The sequence below is a fragment of the Ursus maritimus genome, unplaced genomic scaffold (genome assembly GCF_017311325.1).
Source record: "Ursus maritimus isolate PB19 unplaced genomic scaffold, ASM1731132v1 scaffold_12, whole genome shotgun sequence".
Lineage (NCBI taxonomy): Eukaryota > Metazoa > Chordata > Mammalia > Carnivora > Ursidae > Ursus > Ursus maritimus.
The window spans coordinates 2,164,550-2,187,007 of NW_024423564.1; the positions used below are offsets into that span (position 1 = coordinate 2,164,550).

General features: G+C 41.7%; 1 protein-coding gene across 3 annotated transcripts in view; it reads right to left on the bottom strand.

Annotated features, from left to right (window-relative positions):
- Window positions 1-4,156: 4,156 nt before the first annotated feature.
- The window catches only part of GABPB2 (GA binding protein transcription factor subunit beta 2), a 31,169-nt gene continuing 12,867 nt past the window's right edge, over window positions 4,157-22,458 (bottom strand). For 2 of the 3 annotated variants that reach the window (XM_008695680.2, XM_040626772.1), the window contains exons 6-9: window positions 18,569-18,685; window positions 16,186-16,371; window positions 9,394-9,521; window positions 4,157-9,240 (exon numbers count right to left, since the gene is read on the bottom strand). In XM_008695680.2, the coding sequence (XP_008693902.1) occupies window positions 8,941-9,240; window positions 9,394-9,521; window positions 16,186-16,371; window positions 18,569-18,685 (731 nt within the window). In that variant the 3' untranslated portion in view covers window positions 4,157-8,940. The remainder of the gene's footprint in view (window positions 9,241-9,393; window positions 9,522-16,185; window positions 16,372-18,568; window positions 18,686-22,458) is intronic. The other variant, XM_008695681.2, reaches the window with a different exon arrangement.

Sequence of the window (22,458 nt, forward strand, 5' to 3'; positions counted from 1 at the left end):
CGGCATGTGCCAACAGGAGGATAAAGTCCTCACCCTGAGGGATTTCTAAGCTGATTTCTCAGAGACATCCTGGGAGGTTATGGAGAAACCAGGGCCCCAGTAGGCAGACTCCATCAGCTTGTGTAAGACTTTGGGGATCTGAAACACAGAAGGTTCCACAGTCACAAAGCATGAAAAGCTGTTCAGCATCTTGGGATCTTTGGGAGCTAAGTCACAGGGGCCTAAGCTATTATTGTCTCTCAGATTTATGTCTCCTTGATGCCACTACCCCACACTTGGGAACCACACAGGTATGAGTCACTTTCTGCTATTTCATCCAGCAGTTGACCTTCAGGTATATTGATTCATAAGAATTTAAGGTTACATATATGAGAGTAAGGTTGAAGTACATGGATAAAATATGAAGCCTATGAATCCAAAAGACTGCCCACCTTTACCACATGTATTAGGGTCCCAATAGGAAATAGACAACATGCTCAAAATAATGAAGGGCTGATTTTAAAAAGTGTGGGTAAAGGATAGGTCAGTAACTGGAGGTGAGTAAGAGCCTTAGGTCTGAAAAGACAATGGGAGATGGTGGTTATATGGACCTGGAAGGAGAGGCTGCATTGAGAGGAGCAGTGACCTTTAATCAAAGGACACAGCTGGGCCCTGGGGACTCCAAGGAATGGAACCTGGGAAATCCATAGACTGAGTTCAGTTTTTTCTCTCCCTCCAGTCTCCTGCCAGAGCTCCCTGTTGGCTGAATCAAAGTGGAAGCCAAAGTTCAGGGAGCCCATTGATGAAATTCCTGCAGGTTAGCGCCCAGGATAGAGAAAAAGATATAGAGGAAGGAGAATACTCTGGAAGGAAAGACAGAAGCTATCCAGCATACCTAGAGCTGAAGACCACATCCATTCTTTGCAAGAGAGGTGATCTTTGTCCTTGCTCAAGTATTGCTGGCCAGCAACTTTGTGGTTATGCCTCCTGAATTAGTTTTGGAGCAAAAGTGACTTTGAGGAGTTTGCAAAAAAAGCGTTGAAGTTATGTCACCCCAGTTTCTTAACTACCTGCCCAAGGTCAAGTAAGATCTTATTCTGCTTAAAGGATAAACTACAGCAGAAAGAACACCAAAAACTATGTAGAAACTGTAGTTTGTTTTTTTAAAGATTTTATTTATTTATTTATTTATTTATTCGACAGAGAGAGAGACAGCCAGCGAGAGAGGGAACACAAGCAGGGGGAGTGGGAGAGGAAGAAGCAGGCTCCCAGCGGAGGAGCCTGATGTGGGGCTTGATCCCAGAACGCCGGGATCATGCCCTGAGCCGAAGGCAGACGCCCAACCGCTGTGCCACCCAGGCGCCCCGAAACTGTAGTTTTATAAAGAACTTTTTTTTTTTTTTAAAGCCGAGGGACTCTGGGCAGGCACAACTTGGTGTGTGTGTGTGTGTGTGTGTGTGTGTGTTTAATCTATAGTCTGAATACATACCTTGCAAGATAGGTATGTTTGTATATATATGAAATGCTTAGCTCAATGCCAGACATGTAACAAAACTTCAATGCATAGAGGGGTACCTGGCTGGCTCAGTCAGCAGAGCACGTAACTCTTGATCTCAGGTCATGAGTTCAAGTCCACATTAGGTGAAGAGCTTACTTTAAACAAACAAACAAACAAACAAACAAACAAACTTTAGGCATAGAAGCTACTGTTATTATTTATAATATTGGCTTCTCAAATGTCACTTTCCTTTATAGTAAGAACTTCCTTAAACTTTAGGGCTGGTTATGGAAGCAGAGTGCAGCCCCACACCTTGCTCAGGGGTCCTTTACAGTCTTTTTTCTTAAAGAAACATTTTTTTGGGCGCCTGGGTGGCTTCTCCCACTCCCCCTGTTTGTGTTCCCTCTCTCGCTCTCTGTCAAATAAATAAAAATATTTTTAAAAAATATTTATTTATTTGAGAGAGAGCAAAAGGGAGCGAGATCACAGAGGGAGATGGAGAAGCAGACTCACCATTGAGTGGAGGGCCCGATGTGGGGCTCGATCCCAGGACCCTGGGATCATGACCTGAGCAGAAGGCAGACGCTTAACCAACTGAGCCACCCAGGCACCCCCCCAATTTTTATAACACATATATTTAAACTGTCTGCTGGACATTACTATTAATTTCCCAGTTACCCAGTTCCATTTTTTTTAAGGTATCCCCTATAGTCTTAACAAACTTACTCTCTTACCTGTCAGATATCTTGCACAAACCCTACACAGGTGTGTGGTTATCACTAAGTTGCTCCCACTTCAACCTTCTCTTGTATTTTTTTTTAAGATTTTATTTATTTATCTGACAGAGAGACAGCCAGCGAGAGAGGGAACACAAGCAGGGGGAGTGGGAGAGGAAGAAGCAGGCTCATAGCGGAGGAGCCTGATGTGGGGCTCGATCCCACAACGCCGGGATCACGCCCTGAGCCGAAGGCAGACGCTTAACCGCTGTGCCACCCAGGCGCCCCTCTCTTGTATTTTCTGTCTACTGGTCTCCTTGGAGTAAAGGGCCATTTTCACAGAGGAAATCTTAGGAAAGTTGCCCTCATTCATGTTTCTTTCCCATCCTTTAAGAATATTACTCTTCAGGGGCGCCTGGGTGGCACAGTCCTTAAGCGTCTGCCTTGGGCTCAGGGCGTAATCCCGGCGTTCTGGGATCGAGCCCCATATCAGGCTCCTCCGCTGGGAGCCTGCTTCTTCCTCTCCCACTCCCCCTGCTTGTGTTCCCTCTCTCGCTGGCTGTCTCTATCTCTGTTAAATAAATAAAAATCTTAAAAAAAAAAAAGAATATTACTCTTCAGAGAACTCTAGGTTCCCTTCCAACTTTCTCACATTCCTGATGATTTCTTTCACTAGGATTTTACTTCAATAAGACTTTTAGTTCTTTGTTTCTCAAGCCTCCTCAAGTGCCTGCTCTTTTTGTTTTCTTTGCCTGCTCTTTTTCTCTCAGAACAAAGACTGTATACGCAGTTATGAGGTACTCTGCCAGATGTACCTTATAATTAATATGTATACTGGATTTTTTTTACTATATGTATTTACCAAAAAGCAATTATCTATATGCAGCCTGGTACATGGTAAGTGTTCAATTTCCTACATACTGACTCAGAGATTCTAGTTGTTGAACACAGATGCTTATATGTCTTTGACTTTGGTACTACCCCCCTTTATTTAAGAAAGGCATCCTTATTAAAAAACAAAACAAAAAAAACAACGAACGAACGAATGAACGAGCAGCATCCTTACGGCCAATGGAGCAGCTTTTGAGAACACTATACCCTGGATGGGGACCCCATCTAGTCAGCCAGATGGGTCTCTTCAGCCCTGGATATCGATGGGGTTTGTGCTACAACCACACCGCTACTCGTATTTACTTAATAAATGTGTGCTGAATTGGACTGAGATAGAAACCAGCACCTTACTAACTAGGACTGGCTGAGAAGCCAGCAGAGAAAATCTATTTCCAAGCCTCCCTGAACCTGATGTCCCCTTCCCTCCCCCCCAACCCATATCTTAGCATTGATTTTACTCCCACACGAGGCACGGGATCATTTCCTTCAGCTCCTGGGCTCTTCTCCTGGTTGTTTGCTTTTAGGGAGGGGATGACAGAAGGGAGGAAGATGTAAGTCTAATAAACCAGTCAAAAGCTCTCTCCACTCTCACTGCAGTCCTTACCTCCATTTGCTCTGCCTACTATGAATGTCAGCTGAGGAGGAGCTAGGATAAGGAAAATGCAGAGGGTGTGAATGGGTTAGAAGAGACCACAAAAGGGGAAAGAAGACCCCCACCACACACACACACACACACAACCCCCCTGCTCCACCCTCATTAGCTCAGCTAGACAGAGAAAACTTCCTATTGAAATTTTTTTTTTAAAGATTTTATTTATTTATGTGACAGAGAGACAGCCAGTGAGAGAGGGAACACAAGCAGGGGGAGTGGGAGAGGAAGAAGCAGGCTCCCAGCGGAGGAGCCTGATGTGGGGCTCGATCCCAGGACTCTGGGATCCCGCCCTGAGCCGAAGGCAGACGCTTAATGACTGCGCTACCCAGGTGCCCCATTCCTATTGAAATTTATCTGTGATCAGGGACTAGATAAAATTTTTGCCCAGGAGATGGAAAAAATTTCAATGACACCCTGAAATGGTAAGACTTTGACATTTTATTAAGAAACATCTTTATTTTAAATGATAGTACAAAAATTGTATATATAATATAGATCTGTATAAGTGTATATACACACAAATGATCACACACATACACACACACACACACACACACCCTTCCTCATAAAATCAAACCCTATTAAAATCCTAAATAAAAAAAAGAGAAGCATATTTAAGTTTTCCTAAAACATACTGTACATAAAGCTGTCAGAAAACCTGAAAAACTGAGGACACTTTGAGAAGAATCTAGGCACCCCACCCACCCTCTTTCTCTCCTCCGCCAACATAAATGGCCTTGGCAGGAGGACAGGCCACGGGACACAGCCAGAGAAGGGAGCTGCTATCGGTATTGTTTGTTGGTAAAGCAAGATGTCTGAAATCAAGTAGGAAGCACAAGATACAGGGTATGACCTAGATTAATTCTCAGAAACAAACCACGTCAGAATAAACAGAAAATACATGTAATAGGGAAGGAGGGGAGTGGAAAGAGGAAAGACAAGGCCCATAGATTTGAAATGACCTACTAATTAAGTTCTAGTGCCTGGGAAAGACTCAATGAGATAAGAGCAATGGGGGCACAGAAGCAGAAATAGTTTAGAGGGGAAAGGGGGGGAGAGAGAGAGAGAGTCACAGTTCCCGGCCATTAACCGGCCAGATTGCTACTGTAGAGTCTAGGAATGTCACCCCACCCACTCATCCTAGAGAGGCTCAAAAAAAAAAAAGGCAGCACCAGAGGCTCAAATCTACTTAATTCAAATTCACATCCTTCTTACTCCTGCCCTCTTATTAAATATATTGGCATAGGAAATAAGAGTACCAACTCGGAAAATATTCATCACCTAAATGGAGATAGATAAGAGCCTGGAACAGCATACAGGCAGTGCTGACATATATTCCTTTCTGAAACTCCTTTTCTGGCCACACAGAGATGTTTGCACAAGGAGGCCATTCTCCAATAAATTTGGATAAAAACTGATTTCTACTCAATATTCAACTTCTGGGAAGAGTTCACTATATGCCTGACATCTTCTAGCTCTGGAGGTCCACATGATGCTTGCTAGGAGTCACCCAAGCCCCCTCAAAATGATCATTTCTCAAAAGGACGGGATTTCTAAACAGAAAGTCGATGCACAGGATGCCTGCTCCTTGTGCCACGATCCCTTTACCTAAGGTTTCTTTCCTGTTCAGAGGTGTAGGAGATCTTACAAGTGCCGGTCAAAACAGCTGCCAGAGGAGTGGAAAGGACGCTTGCTCTGTGGAAGGGCAGCTCCGTCTTTACCCCGACACTGCTCTGAACTGTTCGGCTTACATGGTGTCATCACACCACGTGCTAAACACACCTCTGTAAAGCCAGATACTGGGCTTACTCCTCAGGTTTCTCATTACACCAGTTAGAGCATAGCTCCCCGAGAAGGGCCAAAGTAAAGCTTTTTCTTCCTCGGCCCCTTTAGTGAAGCCACAGAAACCCTCTTTAATGTGTTTAATGAAATGAAAATATTTCCAGGTTATACCAGGTACTTTAGAACTGAACCTCAAATAAACAAAAAGTGGGAAAATCCATATGTATTTATAAATGTACACAGCAATATGCACCCAGCAAACGGGTATTAAAAATGCCCTGGTCACACAATACCTAACTTCGACTGTAGAACGCTCTGGTAAATTCATTTCTTTTACATCAATATAAACAAAGAAAGTAATTTTGTATGCCACAGATTTCTCACATTACTGAGCAGACACAAACATTTTAATAATGCAATGGTGAGGCTGAAGAAGGGGGAAAGGCAAAGCCAAAAGTAAGTACACATGGATCTGACAGAGAAAAGGAACGTCTGTTAAGGCACTGAGTTCAAAATATAGAAAACCTAAAGTCAAGTTCTCGCATATTTCCATTAAGAAACCTCAACTCTGGCATTACAATTCAGAGATCCCACAGAGGTAGTGATAGGAAGGGAACTGCACATTTATATATTTCTAAGTAATTTCCCTGAAGCTAGGAACAAGAACAGAAATATTAAGACTTCTTTCTTTCTCTTTTTTCGGGGAAGGCTTAAGACCAAAATGCAAATGTAGAGTCTAAAATTCATAAATTAATACTGATAGTGCTAAATCAGCTTTATTTTAAAGTAGGCGATCATCTAGGTTCCAGGTTTCTCCTGCTTAAGTACAACTCTGAACCACCTGCCTAGTATTTGATTCTCTGTAATTCAATCTTGCCAACAAACCAGTTGGGACCCATTAACCCAGAAGATCTAGCAACATTGTCCCAACTTCCATTGCTGATCCTGAAAGATGCAAAATCCTAAAATGGTATCGCCATTAATGCATTTAGTATTTACTTGTACCGACTTCAAGGGATCCTGACCTACCCTTTCTCCATGGCCATACAACTGGTGATCAAATCCTATTTCCCTTCTCCGGGATGCTAAAAGGTGTATTTCAAGTAAATAACAACAAATACCTTTTTGCTACTCTTCCCTTTCCAGACATTTCTCTTTTCTCTTTCCCCATCCCAACTCTATATCTCAGAGACCCCATCATCAAAAATGACTTGGACTGTATTAGAGATTTTTCTAGGTGAGAATGACAGTCTCCTACAGAAAGAGAATAAGAATTTCTGAGCAGCTCCCCAAACAGTAGGGACTCTGTATGCTCAGCAGGGAGTGGTGGATGGCAACTCCTGCCCCTAGTCAGACGCTACCCCAGAGAGAGAGATGGCTGGGCCCGGATATCCTCTTCAGAGTTAACCTCCACCCCCTTAACAGGAAAGGGGAAAAATAAAATAAAATAAAGGAATTAAAGTCAATATATACACAAAGAACATAAACCAAACATACCTAAAATGACACTTGGTCCCTCTATCTCTATAGTTAAGCTCAGGCTCTGAAATGGCACACAATAGCAGCTTATTGTTAGCACCTGGTTCACAAAGGGACTCAGAAAAAAGAAAAACATTGCAGGCAGAAAAAGGACAATTTGACAGCAGATGGCACAATTTCACCCTGGCCCTTACCTAGGCTTCTTGTCATCCCCCAAAACCAAGAGTAATCTCTGAAGTCTATGGAGAAAAGCAAGTTAAGGTGGCCAGTAGCCAAGATTAATTTCAAACTGGTATTTTTGCCTATAAGCCTCTAATAACCAATTTTGTTTGTCAAATTTGTTTGGCAAGTTATGTTTTAGGTCTATTTTGAGTCCCAAGTGACTCTGCACCTCTGGAAAACTGCAGCAAATTACTTCACTAATCAAGGTAAATAGAACCATGTTAACTGTCAAGTTTTACTCCAAATTAAAAATGTATGTTTTCCCGATGATTGCTAATTAAGAAAACAGTATTCTAAACAGTCATTCAAATGTTTACTTGTCACATCCTCTGGTTTCTTCTTCTAATTTACAATAAAGCAAGCAAGCAGGTCTAGAACGATGGGGGCCCAATTTCAAAGGCAGTAACTTCTGTAATGTAACCTCTCCACAGTCTACCTCTCTCCATCCATAGCTCCTTTTCTTTTGAAAACTCCAAACTGGTGCACAAAGAAAACCTAGCAATGAAACACTTTCCAAAAGCGTCTAGGCTAAGGGAGCAGGCATAGTGGGAGAGAAGGGAGTCAGGCAGATGACGTCACTGAGTCGGTTTTGGTTCCTTACTTTACGGCACTTCTAGTTCTTTCACCCCCTTTGCCAACAAACACCGAGCACCTGTAAGGCACAAAAGCTCTGAACAAAACCCGATCTTAAGGAAACAGAAGAATTTGCTCATCCCAAGTCAAATGGAACCAAATTCCACCAACACCCTCAGCACTCACCTCTCCCCTGACTTCTTTTTTTGCAATGAAGAGGATACCATGTAAGCTCCACAGAAAGGCACCCTTAGAAGACTCAACAAAATTTTATAAAATTAAAAAAGTTGATATTAAGGCTTGATATTATATAAATAAATGTTTGGAAGCAAGTTGTTCTAGCAACAGACTATCCTCCTGATTTCAATTTTATAAAATCCAGCCAGAGCAAAGTTTGTATCTCGAGACCAGACTGTTTCATAACCCACAAGCCTCCTTCTGGCCATTTTCCAGCATCGTGGAAGCACAGCCTGGAGGATTTTGGATTTACATACACTTCTCCCACATAAGCAAGTTTTCTTTCCTTTCCAGTTTTAAATACTCCACTTCAGTTTCTTGAACTGGCACCTGAATTATGGACACACAATGGATGCAGAATTAGGCAATTACCAATTTCTTGTCAGTGAAATTAATTCAGGATAGAGGGGAATGCCTGCTCCTTTGGAAGTGGAATATATTTCTTTCTCTTCCCAAAGCTTGCTTCTAACCCATCTCCCAGTTAGTTTTCTTCTCTACCAGGTACACGTCATAAATCTAAGGCAAATTTTAAGGTCACTTGACGGTACAATTATCAAAGGCTCTGTATGTGTCTATACTAGGAATGTTATCTTAAAATCTTCTGATATAAAGTCAGTTATTTAAAAAACAATCAACCCACAATATCCAGCATTCTTTTACCTCTAAGCATAAAGCAATGATGTGAGCTGAGAAATCTGGTCCGTATTCTTTTGGTTCCTCAAAAGAAGTATTCCCTAAATTTGGCTTTGAATTTTCCAGTTGCATAGCAAGCCTGCCCGAGCCCGAGCACTGTACCCTGCTATAGTTTTCTTCTTAAGGACATTCTTAACTTTTATACAATGTCTGTCCTTTGTATTTTCTTTTAAAAAGAGGAAAAAGATGGACACGGTACAAGTTGTGGCCCTTGCACATTATGATGAAACAGCTTCCAAGGGAACTCCAGGATGAGGCTCTCCGGTCCCTCCTGCCCCAGTCACTTCCGTGTCTCTCTCTCCCGTCTCCCCCTCCGTAACTACTACGGCGTCTCCCTCTGCCACCTCTTCAACCACGGTGAAATCGACGCAGTTGGGCTGTTGTCGGGCCATGGCCTCTAGCTTGAGGCGATACTGTTCTGCCTCCTGTTCTTTCTTTAGGAGCTGGTGTCGGTATTCCCGAGCTCTTCGATTGGCCTCCTGGAGCTGCTGTTGGAGTAGCTCTCTTTCGGTGCCCTCCTGTAAAGGTAAACCATGTCACCAACAGGTCAGAATTCCTGATCCCAGATTATCCAGAGAGTAGACAAAAACATAAGGAAGGGTTCAGGCCTTAAAAGTTTTGGCTTTTGATTCTTTCCTTTCTCTTTTCTCTACTACTGCTAAAAACATTACCTTGCTCTCCTCCACACTGTTTGTCAGCTCTTCTATTCTTGGTTTCTTAGTCAGAGGCAACTTCTCTGCTTCTTCCTCTTCTTCAATTACAGTTTCCTCTGCAACCTGACCAGCAGGTACAGTTAGAACTACAAGCCAAAGGACACCAATTGGAGGTGATGAATACATAGTAAAACAAAGAGGTTTTGCCTGCTTTATTATTTTTTTTAATATTTTATTTTTATGTGACCTCTACACGCAATGTGGCGCTCGAACTTACAACCCCAAGATCAAGAATCACAAGCTCTACCGGCTGAGCCAGGCAGGCACCCCTGCTTGCTTTAAATTAGAAAATAAACTGAAATATATTAGCTGAAATTTTATTATTCATATCTCTTTGGATTTTATAATCAACAGGTAAAGCATGGCCCTACAGAGAGAAACAGAAAAGATTAGAGTATCAGATTTGGAAGCCAGGGGGCGCCTGGGTGGCACAGCGGTTGAGCGTCTGCCTTCGGCTCAGGGCGTGATCCTGGCGTTATGGGATTGAGCCCCACATCAGGCTCCTCCACTGGGAGCCTGCTTCTTCCTCTCCCACTCCCCCTGCTGTGGTCCCTCTCTCGCTGGCTGTCTCTATCTCTGTCGAATAAATAAATAAAATCTTTAAAAAAAAAAAAAAGATTTGGAAGCCAGGCAGTTAACAGTCAGATCTGAGGCTTTTATATAAAGATGTTTAACTTGGGGGGCCCTTGGGTGGCTTAGTCGGTTAAGCGTCTGCCTTCGGCTCAGGTCATGATGCCAGGGTCCTGCGATGAAGCCGATATCGGGCTCTCTGCTCAGCAGGGAGTTTGCTTCTCCCTCTCCCTCTGCTGCTCCCCCTGCTTGTGCTTTCTCCCCCTCTCTCTCAAATAAATAAAATCTTAAAAAAAAAAAAAAAAGAAAGAAAGAAAGATGATGTCTAACTAACTTTAGGGGCACCTGGGTAGCTCAGTTGTTTAAATGTCCAACTCTTGATTTCAGCTCAAGTCATGATCTCAGGGTCGTGAGATCCAGAACTGCATCGGGCTCCATGCTAAGTGTGGAGGTTGCTTAAGTTTCTCTCTCTCCGTCTGCCTAGCTTGCGCACACGCTCTCTCTTTCTCTAAAATAAAGAAGTCTAACACTAGGTTAAAAGCTATGGCCAGGGGCGCCTGGGTAGCGCAGTCGTTAAGCGTCTGCCTTTGGCTCAGGGCGTGATCCTGGCGTTCCGGGATCGAGTCCCACATCGGGCTCCTCCGCTGGGAGCCTGCTTCTTCCTCTCCCACTCCCCTGCTTGTGTTCCCTCTCTCGCTGGCTGTCTCTCTGTCACATAAATAAATAAAATCTTAAAAAAAAAAAAAAAAGCTATGGCCAATAAGCTTACAATTCCTTGGGAGTAACTTGTTTAATGAAGGCTGATGTCTTTACGTAAGATTTTTGAGAAACTTCACAAGAAAGCAGTTTGCCATTCACTATAGCCAATTTAATTATTTCTCTTTTGTAGATAAATGAGAAAAGGGTCAACAAACACATCAATGCACTGCACATCTATCAGAATGGCTAAAATTTAAAAAAATAGTGATAACACCAGATGCTGACATGGATGTGGCAAAACTGGATTATTCATTAATTGCCAGTGGGAATGTAAAATGGTACAGTCACTCTAGGAAATAGTTTGTGCGTTGCCAAACTATTTACAAAACTAGACATGTTTACAAAACTAAACATGTACTTAGCATGCAACCCAGCAATTGCACCTTGGGGTACTTATCCCAGGGAACTGAAAATTTAGGTTCCCATAAAACATGTACACTACTGGTCATAACAGCTTTATTCATAGATAGCCAAAACCAGAAACAACTTAAATGTCCTTCAATGAATGGTTCAACTGTGGTCATCCATACCATGGATATTATTCAGCAATAAAAAGGACTGAACTATTGATACAAACAACAACTTGGATAGACTTTTTAAAAAGATTTTATTTACTTATTTGAGAGAGAAAGAGAGCACAAGCAGGGGGAGCAGCAGGCAGAGGGAGAAGCAGGCTCCCCGCTGAGCAGGAAGCCAGATGTGAGACTCGATCCCAGGACCCTGGGATCATGACGCGAGCTGAAGTCAGATGCCTAAATGACTGAGCCACCCAGGCACCCAACTTGGATAGATTTTAAGGGAATTATGCTGAGAGAAGAAAAGCCAGTCCCAAAAGGTTCCATATTACATGATTCCATTTAGATAATATAACACATGACTGAAGTAAACTGGTAGAAAACAAATGAGTTAGTGGTTGCCAGGGGTTAGGAATGGGTTGGGAAGGGAGGTAGCTGTGGATATAAAGGTGGCACAAGAGATCCTTGTGATGAAATTGTCCTCTCTCTTTTTTTTTAGAGAGAGAGTGATCGAGAGAGCGCATGAGCACGTGCAAGCAGGGGCTAGGCAGGGAGGCAGTGTGCCAAAGAAGGGGGAGAGAATCCCAAGCAGACTCCTCACTCTGCAGAGCCCATATGGGGCTGGATCTCACCATCCTATCTCACCATCCTAAGATCATAACTTGAGCTGAATCCAAGAGTTGGGTACTTAACCAACTGAGCCATCCAGGCGCCCTGGAACTGCTCTCTGTCTTGACTGTGGTGGTGTGCACACCAATCTACACTTGTATTACGCTGCACAGAACTAAGTGCATACACAAATACATGAATGCATATAAAACGGGAAAAATCTCACTAAGGTTGGTGAATTGTATCAATGTCAATTTCCTACCTGTGATATTGTATTACTGCAAAATGTTACCAATGGGAGAAACTAGGTGATAGGTACACTGGATCTCTCTGTATTATTTCTCAGAACTGTACACACTGGGGCACCTGGGTGGCTCAGTCACTTAAAATCTGACTCTTGATCTCAGCTCAGGTCTTGATCTCAGGTAGTGAGCTCGAGCCCCGCACTGGGCTCCAGGCTGGACGCGGAGCCTACTTAAAAAAATACACATATCTACAATGATCACAAAATAAAAAAGTTAAAAAATTCTATTTAGGTTTTAGGGCACATTATGATTTTTGTTTAAAACAGAAAATTTACTTAGTTATTTGGTTTGGTTGATTTAAAAATTAGCTTACATTCTTTGGGTACTCATCAATAGATGCCAAGAGAAAACAGCTGAGATGTCTGCTAAGTGGAAAGGCAGTTTAGCTGGGATTTTAAAACTTCCTGCAGATAATTCACAAAATCTCAGCTTTCCTTCTTTGTGCCTGGTTAAATTCATTTGTAAAAAGTAGTATAGTTCATCCAGGCAAAACCTCAAATATTTTTCCCCTCAAACAACTCCATTCTCATTTATTTAACTCCATTATTAGCAGAGTTTCTCACCTAGCCAATGAAGCCCCTAAACTTTAAACCATGTTCACAAAAACATCCATAGTATATTTCCAAATAAAACTAATAAGAATTTGTGATACCAAAACTTGGATTATATAGGGGTTTTTTATTATTTATTTATTTATTTTTATAATTTTTATTTTGTTATATTAGTCACCATACAGTACATCCCCAGTTTTGATGCAATGTTCCATGATATATAGGGTTTTTTTCTTTAATAAAGATTTTATTTATTTATTTGACAGAGACAGCCAGTGAGAGAGGGAACACAAGCAGGGGGAGTGGGAGAGGAAGAAGCAGGCTCCCAGCAGAGGAGCCCGATGTGGGGCTCGATCCCAGAACACCGGGATCACGCCCTGAGCCGAAGGCAGACGCTTAACGACTGCGCCACCCAGGCGCCCCTATAGGGTTGTTTTTTTTTAAAGATTTTATTTATTTACTTGAGAGAGAGAGAGAGAGACAGCACATAAGAGCATGAGCAGGGGGAGGGGCAGAGGGAGAAGCAGACTCCCCGCTGAACAGGGAGGCTGACACGGGGCTCCATCCCAGGACCCCGGGATCATGACCTGAGCCGAAGGCAGAGGCTTAACCGACTGAGCCACCCAGGTGCCCCAGTTATATAGGTTTAATGCCTACTTTTTCTTTCTATGCTACAAAGATCCACCAATTTATTTTATTTATTTATTTTTAAAGATTTTATTTATTTATTCGACAGATATAGGGACAGCCAGCGAGAGAGAGAACACAAGCAGGGGGAGTGGGAGAGGAAGAAGCAGGCTCCTAGCGGAGGAGCCTGATGTGGGGCTCGATCCCATAACGCCGGGATCACACCCTGAGCTGAAGGCAGACGTTTAACCGCTGTGCCACCCAGGTGCCCCTAGATCCACCAATTTAAATAGTTTGAAAATTATAAAATCCCCATCATTATTTGGGCAAAGTCAGAATTTTGGTGACTCAAATGCAATGAACCAACCCTCCTCTTTCAAACTCCAATTTTTTTTCTTTAGACAAAGAGAGAGACAATGCAAGCAAAGTGCAGGGGGGAGGGCAGAGGGAGAGGGAGAGAGAGAAACTTAAGCAGGCTCCGTGCCCAGCGTGGAGCCCAAGGTGGGGCTCAATCTCACCAACCTACGATCATGACCTGAGCCCAAATCAAGAGTCAGACATTTTAGCAACTGAGCCACCTAGGGGGCCCCAAACTCCAATATTTTTAAGGAATGAAGCTGTAATGATTAGTTTCCCTTAAAAAAATTACTGATGTATTTCCTGAATAAGTAATACGTCACAAGGTTCAAAAATGAAAAGTTATGGGGCGCCTGAGTGGCTCAGTTGGTTGAGTGTCTGCCTTCAGCTTGGATTGTGATCTTATGGTCCCGGAATAAAGCCCCCAGTCAGGCTCCCTGCTCAGAGGGGGGTCTGCTTCTCCCTCTCCCTCTGCCTCCTCCCCCTACTTGTGCTCTCTCTCTCTCTCCCCCTCTCTCAAATAAATACATAAAATCTTTAAAAATATATTAAAAATTATAAAGGCATATGTAGTGAAAAGTCTCCCATTCATCCCCAGCTACCCAGGTAGGTACCTTCTCAGGAGGCAACCAATGTTTTGGTTTTTATTTAAAGATTTTATTTATTTACTTGACATAGAGAGAGGGAGGGAGAGAGAGAGAGCACAAGCAAAGGGAGCAGGAAGGGAGAAAGAGGCTTCCCACTGAGTAGGGAGCCTGATGTGGGACTCGATCTCAGGACCTGGGGATCATGACCTAAGCTGAAGGCAGACGCTTAGCTGACTGAGCCACCTAGGCGCCCCCACACTTTTTAAAAGATTTTATTTATTTATTTAACAGAGAGAGAGAGAGAGAGAGAGAGAGAGCGCACAAGCAAGGAGGCAACGAACGTTATCAATGTTATTCTTGAATGTTCCTTCAGAGATGGTTTAAGTCTATGAATATACTAGCAAATATACATCTATTTCCCCCTTTTTAAAAAACACACGTGGAGCATATTGTACACACTGTTCTTACTCTTCCCACTTCACACTACGGTTTGGGGATGACATCACGCTAGCATATAAGGCATCTCCTCATTGTTCTCAAGAGCTGCAGAGTATCCCAGGGTATGGGTGGACCATAATTTCTTATCTAGTTCCCTACTAACACATACTTAGATTCTTTTTATTTTTCAATTTTTATTGGAGTATAGTTAATCCACAATGTTACGTTAGTTTCAGGTGTACAACACAGTGACTCAACTTCTGTATACATCATGTTATGTTCACCACAAGTATAGCTACCATCTACTTAGATTCCTTTTAATCTTGGATGATTACAAACAATGCTGTAATGAATAACTTAGTATATATTTCATTTCTGTGTGTGTGAATATAAATTCTTAGAAAAGAACTTTTTAGCCAAAAGGTATGTGTATCTTTAATACTGACAGATATTGGGAGCGGCTGGATGGCTCGGTCAGTTAAGCATCTGTCTTTGGCTCAGGGTCATGTACTCACGGTCCTGGGACTGAGCCCCATGTTGGGCTCCCTGCTCACTGGGGAGTCTGCTTCTCTTTCTGCCACTCCTCCCTGCTTGAGAGTGCATGTGCACACGCTCTCGCTCTCTCTCTCATAAATAAAATCTTTTTTTTTTTTAAAGATTTTTATTTATGTATTTGACAGAGAGAGAGACAGCCAGCTAGAGAGGGAACACAAGCAGGGGGAGTGGGAGAGGAAGAAGCAGGCTCCCAGTGGGGCAGGGAGCCCAATGTGGGGCTCAATCCCAGGACCCTGGGATCAGGCCCTGAGCCGAAGACAGACGCTTAACGACTGAGCCACCCGGGTGCCCCTCTCAAAATTAAATCTTTAAAAACAATCTGATAGATATTACAATCAGTTCTTCAGAGGATATATTAATTTACACTCTCAGCAGTGATTTTTTTTTTTAGATTTTATTTTTAAATATTCTCTACACCCAACGTGGCGCTGGAACTTACAACGCTGAGATCAAGAATCACATGCTCTACTGACTGAGCCGGTCAGTGATTTCTGAGTGCCTATTTCCCCACACCTTTAACAACACAGTGTTATAATGGTATCTCAGTGCAGAACTGACTTGCACTTCTCTTGCTATGTACGAAGTAGGTTGAACATATTCCCATATTTTTAAGACCCCACAATGTTTTCTGTGAACTACTGATTCGTACTATTTCACTCTTTTTTCTACCAGACGATTGGCTTTTACTTGCAAATTGTATGTGCATCAGGGAAATTAAGCTTTGCCAGCCTGGTTCCCGTCTTTTTTTTTTCTTGGAGCCAATCTGGCACCCGGCATTCTTTTAGTCCCGCTACTTACTATAATGCCTCAGTCTTAGAGGAATGTGGAATGTCTAAAATGTCTTTTCATAAACACTCGTCTGAATGGAATAACTCACCTTGCTGTCCATCTTGCATAGTTACAAGAAATGGCTGGCCAATGCTTCCAGGAGGGATTGCAGTCTGGATATTACCCAGAGGGACTCCATCAGTCACTATGGTGATGACCCTTTGGCCTCCGCTCCCCACCACTTGCTGGATTGATGAGTCAACAGAATTTCCCTCTGTGATTTCCTCTGAATTAGCTAGAGATGACAAAAATGAATTTAAAATTTCAGTTTTCTAAAAAATAAGAGTATAACAATTTCAGCCACCTTGAAATTGATTATATCAGGGATAGAAAAACTTGAAAAATTAAGTTAGATTTAAGTTTCTAAAGCAAGCTCTAGTGAACAATGCTAAATCGGAGGAGAAAAGAGATAGTGAGTGCAACAGAACAGTATTTTTTAAAATGTCTTCGCTGAGATGTTAATAGCTTTCACGAAGGATGGGTTCTACGCACAAACACATTTTCAAAATGCCAGTTTATATATGCTTAATTTTTTGGTTTGTTTTGTAAGAAGCATCAGAAACCCCAATAGGCTAATGAGCTCTGTGATTCTCCAACAGGGCATAAGATATGCTGAGTTTCCCCAGTATATTTGATCTTGGAATTCTTTTTTCAAGAAGCATTTTGAAAGTCTAAATAAATCTATGGAACTTAGAAAAAATAATTACAGAGCTATTTCTAGAAGAAAATGGAGGTATTTAATAGTGAATTAACAAAATAACATGTCAAGTAGTCACAGCATTGATGAAGTCTGACAGACACAAACGGCAGGTGGCTTCTCCCATCTGACAAACAATAATACTAACAGCAGCTAACACTGACTACTCACAGTGTAGCAGGTACGCTTCTAAGAACTTTATATATATTATGTTGAATCAAAATTTTCAGTTTGGTAATCAAAAAGGGGGGGAGGGGGCACCTGGCTGGCTCAGTTGGAAGAGCATGTGACTCTTGATCTTGAGGTCATGATTTGAGTCCCACATTGGGTGTACTTAAATAAATAAAACTTAAAAAAAAAAAGATTTTCAGTTTGGTTAGTCAATATCCCCAATAATTATTAGGGAAAAGAGTTCTTACTATTCCACTACAGAAATTCTCCATCTAAAGAGTCACAGGTAGAACTTTGTACTAAGTGGGGTATGGCCTCTCCACATGAGACACGTTCAGGTGGTTTAATGGAAATAGAGCATTCACATCTCTTAAAAACAAAGAACAGTTAAATGTTATAGCTGAAAAGACCTCGAGAGATAATCTGATCCAACCATCCAACCTCAGCCAGAGGTGAGGAGACGAGACCTGGAGAAGTTAAGTAATTTATCCAAAATCAAAAAGCAAATCAAAATAACTCAAAGCACGAGTTTAATACGTTGCTTCTCCCTCCGCCACGCTGCTCACTCATACATGTCTGAATAGAGATCTTTATGATTGCCGCCAGTCGGAGAAACAGAATTAGAGGAATGTTCTCACCACCCAGATGTCAATGGCAGAAAGAAGTAAGAACAATCTGCTTTCATTTAGGATGGAGCAGACTGTCAGAAGGTTCCAGAAAGATTCCTAGATGACTATTTAGCCCTACCTATGACTATCTGCCCCTACTTATATGAGGCCCTAAGCCTTCTCCCCACAGGCTACCAGGTCTGGCTAAGTGACCTGAACCTTTTTTGTTCTGCATATCAGAAGGCCACTATACAGCATATATCTGCCCAACTCCATTGGAAATGCCAAAATATCATGTCCAGTGAAAATAAAAGCAAGCCACCCTGAAGTACACAGAATATGACAATGAGAGACGTAGCAGTCCTACGTATTCTGATGCTTTAAATACAACATATCTAAGCTGCTATTTTGAATCGTTCTATGATAGCATCAGTCAAAACATAACACAGAGTATTTCCCAAATAATCTGCTAATAGAAGACTAAACATTTCAATCTGAAGCAACTGGAGTCAGGGCAAACAAACTTGAAACTGTAAAAATACAAAGAAATAACTGAGTCATTCTCTAATATTATTCAGCCATCTGATTATATTGCTTAGTGATTTTTCTTTTTGATGCTCAATAACTCTACATTCCTCTTTCCTAGATGTCTCTAATTAACCATAATTCTTTAATATTTCATGCAAATTAAATCTGCTGGAAATGTAAAAACAAAAGAAGAGGGGCGCCTGCGTGGCTCAGTCGTTAAGCGTCTGCCTTCGGCTCAGGGCGTGATACCGGCGTTCCGGGATCGAGCCCCACATCAGGCTCCTCCACTGGAAGCCTGCTTCTTCCTCTCCCACTCCCCCTGCTTGTGTTCCCTCTCTCGCTGGCTGTCTCTGTCAAATAAATAAATAAATAAAATCTTAAAAAAAGAAAAGAAATGGTGATTCACCCAGCAGATATCCCTTACCTACCTGCAGGTCTGTGGGAGTTGGACAGGGGGGCTGATGCCTCAGCAAGAGCTGCAAGGGTGGCCAGCACTGAGGTGGTGGAATTTGACAAGGGTGGTGCTGAGGAGGCATGGGGGTCACCTATTTTGGTAAAAAAGGCAAATGAGGTCTGGCGGAGAGAATAAATGGAGATTAACTGAAAATGGCTTTTATTAAATCAAAACCTCAGCTTTTCATTCTAATGTCCTTTCTCTTGCTCTCTAATACAAACTGGTATAAACCAATGATCATGGTGTTAAGGTTTAGAAAGGTTTTCCTTCAAAGTGGATTAAGGTAATGTGCTTAGTATAGGGCCACTGCATTCCCCACATTTGCTCATTTTTTCAGCACTGACAGCCCTGAGCATTAGGAGCCAACAGACCGAGAGTGCCGCCTACTCCCTAGGCTGGCTGTACAGAGCTCTCCCTGGCAGCAGGCGGTAAGCACACAAAGCATGCTTTACCCTAAACTACGTGGTGCTGATGGAGGAGGCCCCACGGGCTTTACTTAACCATACTGCGTCTATCCATCAGCCAGACAGGTGAGAAGACTTGGAATGGCCTCTAATGCAAGGACGGTTAAAAACCGGACATTTCATTTCTTGAACGTCAAAGAGTAGTACAACTGATTCGTGCTAAAAAAAACAATTACCTACTTGAGTTTTGTCATGATGTGCTTTTTAAAAAAACTTTGTTTATAACCTTTTCTTCTTGTATCTGTGTGTTCTTACAGCTAAGTTCCAGGAAGAAAGTGCATTAGATCTGGCAACAGGCGTGCCTAAGTTTATGAACCAAAAGTATTAGTTAACAGTTTTGCATAAATCTAGCTTTTATAAAATGAATTGCATTTCCCTATGTCTTTCATTATAATTTCAAGGATACTTCTGTGCCACTTTTGAATTTATTGTCTCTCAGCTCCAAATCCACCCTTCTTTGCCTTGCCTTGTCATACTGAAGCTGGACCCTATCAATATTTCTTTTTTTAAATTTTTTAAAAAACTTTATTTGACAGAGAGAGAGAGCACAAGCAGGGGGAGCAGCAGAGGAAGAGGGAGAAGCAGGCTCTGTGCCAAGCACAGAGCCCGATGCGGGACTCGATCCCAGGACCCTGGGATCATGACCTAAGCTGAAGGCAGACGCTTAACCGACTGAGCCACCCAGGCGTCCCCCTATCAATATTTCTTGACAGTTAGCATGAAATTAAGTTTTGTCATACAGAAGTATGGCTTTTGTCATACAGAAGTAGTGGCTGTTCCCTCTGTTGGTTATTCCTGTATTCTTTAGAGTTCTCCTCACCTCTTAGTATTAGTAATCCACTATTACTAATAATTTTTAATAAATTGTACATGTAAGTTTAGGTATTTTAGAAATTATACATATTATATATTATAATAAAATTATACAAATCACCATGTAGTTCTGTCTCCTGACTGGACTCTGATTGATACACTTACCTTCTTTTTAAATGTACTTTCAATTTTTTTTTAAGATTCTATTTTTTAAAAACATTTTTTTATTATATTATGTTAGTCACCATAATATAATATAATAAGATTCTATTTTTTTAAGTAAGCTCTACACCCAATATGGGGCTCAAACTCACAACCCGAATATGGAGTCCCACGCTCCACTGACTGAGTCAGCCAGGTATCCCTCTTGATTTTTTTTTTTTAAAGATTTACTTATTTGAGAGAAAGAGAGTGCGCGTGCCTGTGAGGGGCAGAGGGAGAGAGAATCTCTAGCAGATTCCACACTGAGCACAAGTCCGATGTGGGGCTCGATCCCACAGTCCATGAGCCAAAACTAGGAACTGGATGTTTAACCGGCTGAGCCGCCCAAGTGCCCCTTAATTTTTTTTAAGATTTTATTTTTAAGGTTTTTATATTTTAGATATATTTTCAACGTTATATTTTAATCTCTGCACCCAACGTGGGGCTCAAACTTACAACCCCAAGATCAAGAGGCGCATGCTCCACTGACTAAGCCAGCTAGGTGCCCCAATGTACTCTCAATTTTTGTTTTTCCACTAACTATGCTTAAAGATTCTTTCCAGCCTTCTGTCTACCAAAAGCCAGTTATCTGTAACATACTTAAAAATACTTAGGGAAATTCCTTTTTAACACTCCTTATAATAAATCCATTCACAAAGAATCCTTTTCTGATATGATTAATGTAGGTAATTTAACTGGTTCATAAATTTAAATTTCAAAAAGTAGATTACTTGTATACTACTTCTAATAGCTACAAACTATCTTCTTTGAAGTTTATTATTATTATTTTTAGTAATCTCTACACCCAGTGTAGGGCGTGACCTCACAAGCCTGAGATCAAGAGCTGCACGCTCTACTGTCTGAGCCAGCCAGGGGCCCCAGCTGCAAATGATCTTAATCAAAGCTTCTGGATGACGATGGTGGCAGTGGGGGGTCATAGTGGAGACAGTGAGGATAACTCCGTTTTATTCTAATTCTCTCATAAAATACTCAGAACCAAACAGTGTGAGTGGAACACAGTTCCTGACCTCCAGAAAGGAAACTATGTCTATTCAATGACTTCATGCAGAGAAAGATCCAGCTATAGCCTATTCCCGAATGTTCCTACTAAATTCATGCTTTTCCCATTACTTAGCTTATCATGCCAAACACTGACATAAGAACTCACAAATAAACAAGGAACAAGCAATTTTTAGATATATTTTTATATATATACCTTGAGGAGGTTGGAATATATGTGACAATAGCAATCTAAAAACAAGGTTATTATTTTAACACAGTTAAAACACACGCACACACACACACACACACCAGGGCTGTTATAATTAAAGTTCAAGTAGGGCCAAACACCACATAGGTCACTCAACTAACGTAGAAGAGCTGGGTAAAACTGCTTCTTGAGAAAGCACTGTATACTTTTTAGCACATGATGATACCAAGCAAAGGGTGTCCTCCCTTCGATTCATACATAATGATTCACCCAACTTCCCCTTAACAGCAAAATGAAAAAAGAACATTTGTGAAAAATTGGGTTTAATATTCTGACATACACAGTTGAAACTGAAAAGAGAGGATACAAATTACCTCTTCAGACTTATCCCGGCGAATTTTAGGAAAATTAGGTACTTTACTGTTAAACAATATTAATCACTTCCTTCTCCTCAACATAAGAACCAATACCAAATAAAGTAAAATGCACATGGATGCTGTTGTTTTATTATCGGGGCACCTGGGTGCCTCAGTCAGTTCAGCATCGGCCTTTGGCTTGGGTCATGATCCCAGGGTCCTGGGATCCCAGGGAGCCTGCTTCGCCCTCTCCCACTGCCTGCCGCTCTGCCTACTTGTGACCTCGCTCTACCTCTGTCAAATAAATAGATAAAAATCTTTGTTAAAAAAAATGGCATCATCAGGGATGACTCTTACTACCTATTTAGACTGTGGCTTAAGCTCTTCATACCAGTATTTAGGGGAGTGTGCTATGGTAGGCTAGGCCATCTCAGCGAGTTGGTGAAAAACTAAGTAACTTGCCCAGGTCACACAGGTAGTAAATGTCAGAGTTCAGAGTAGAACTCAATTCACTAGATTCCGCAAAGCCTGTACTCTTTATGAACCAATACAAAACTATTTATATTTGACTTTGGAGTGCATCTTATGATCCTACAGAAGTAAGAAATTCATGTCCGTAACTCTTTTTTGCCCTGATTAATGTTTAATTTAGTCTGCCTTTCTGAACCGCTGCACTTTGATGGTAGCAGTAATGATGAGCGATATCTTTAGTCACAAATGGAAAATTGAAAGCAAACTTTATAATATGAATTTTATTATCAAAAATATCTTTCAAAATGATAATCCTAGGATACTTTCAGTTAATTTTTAAATATATTAC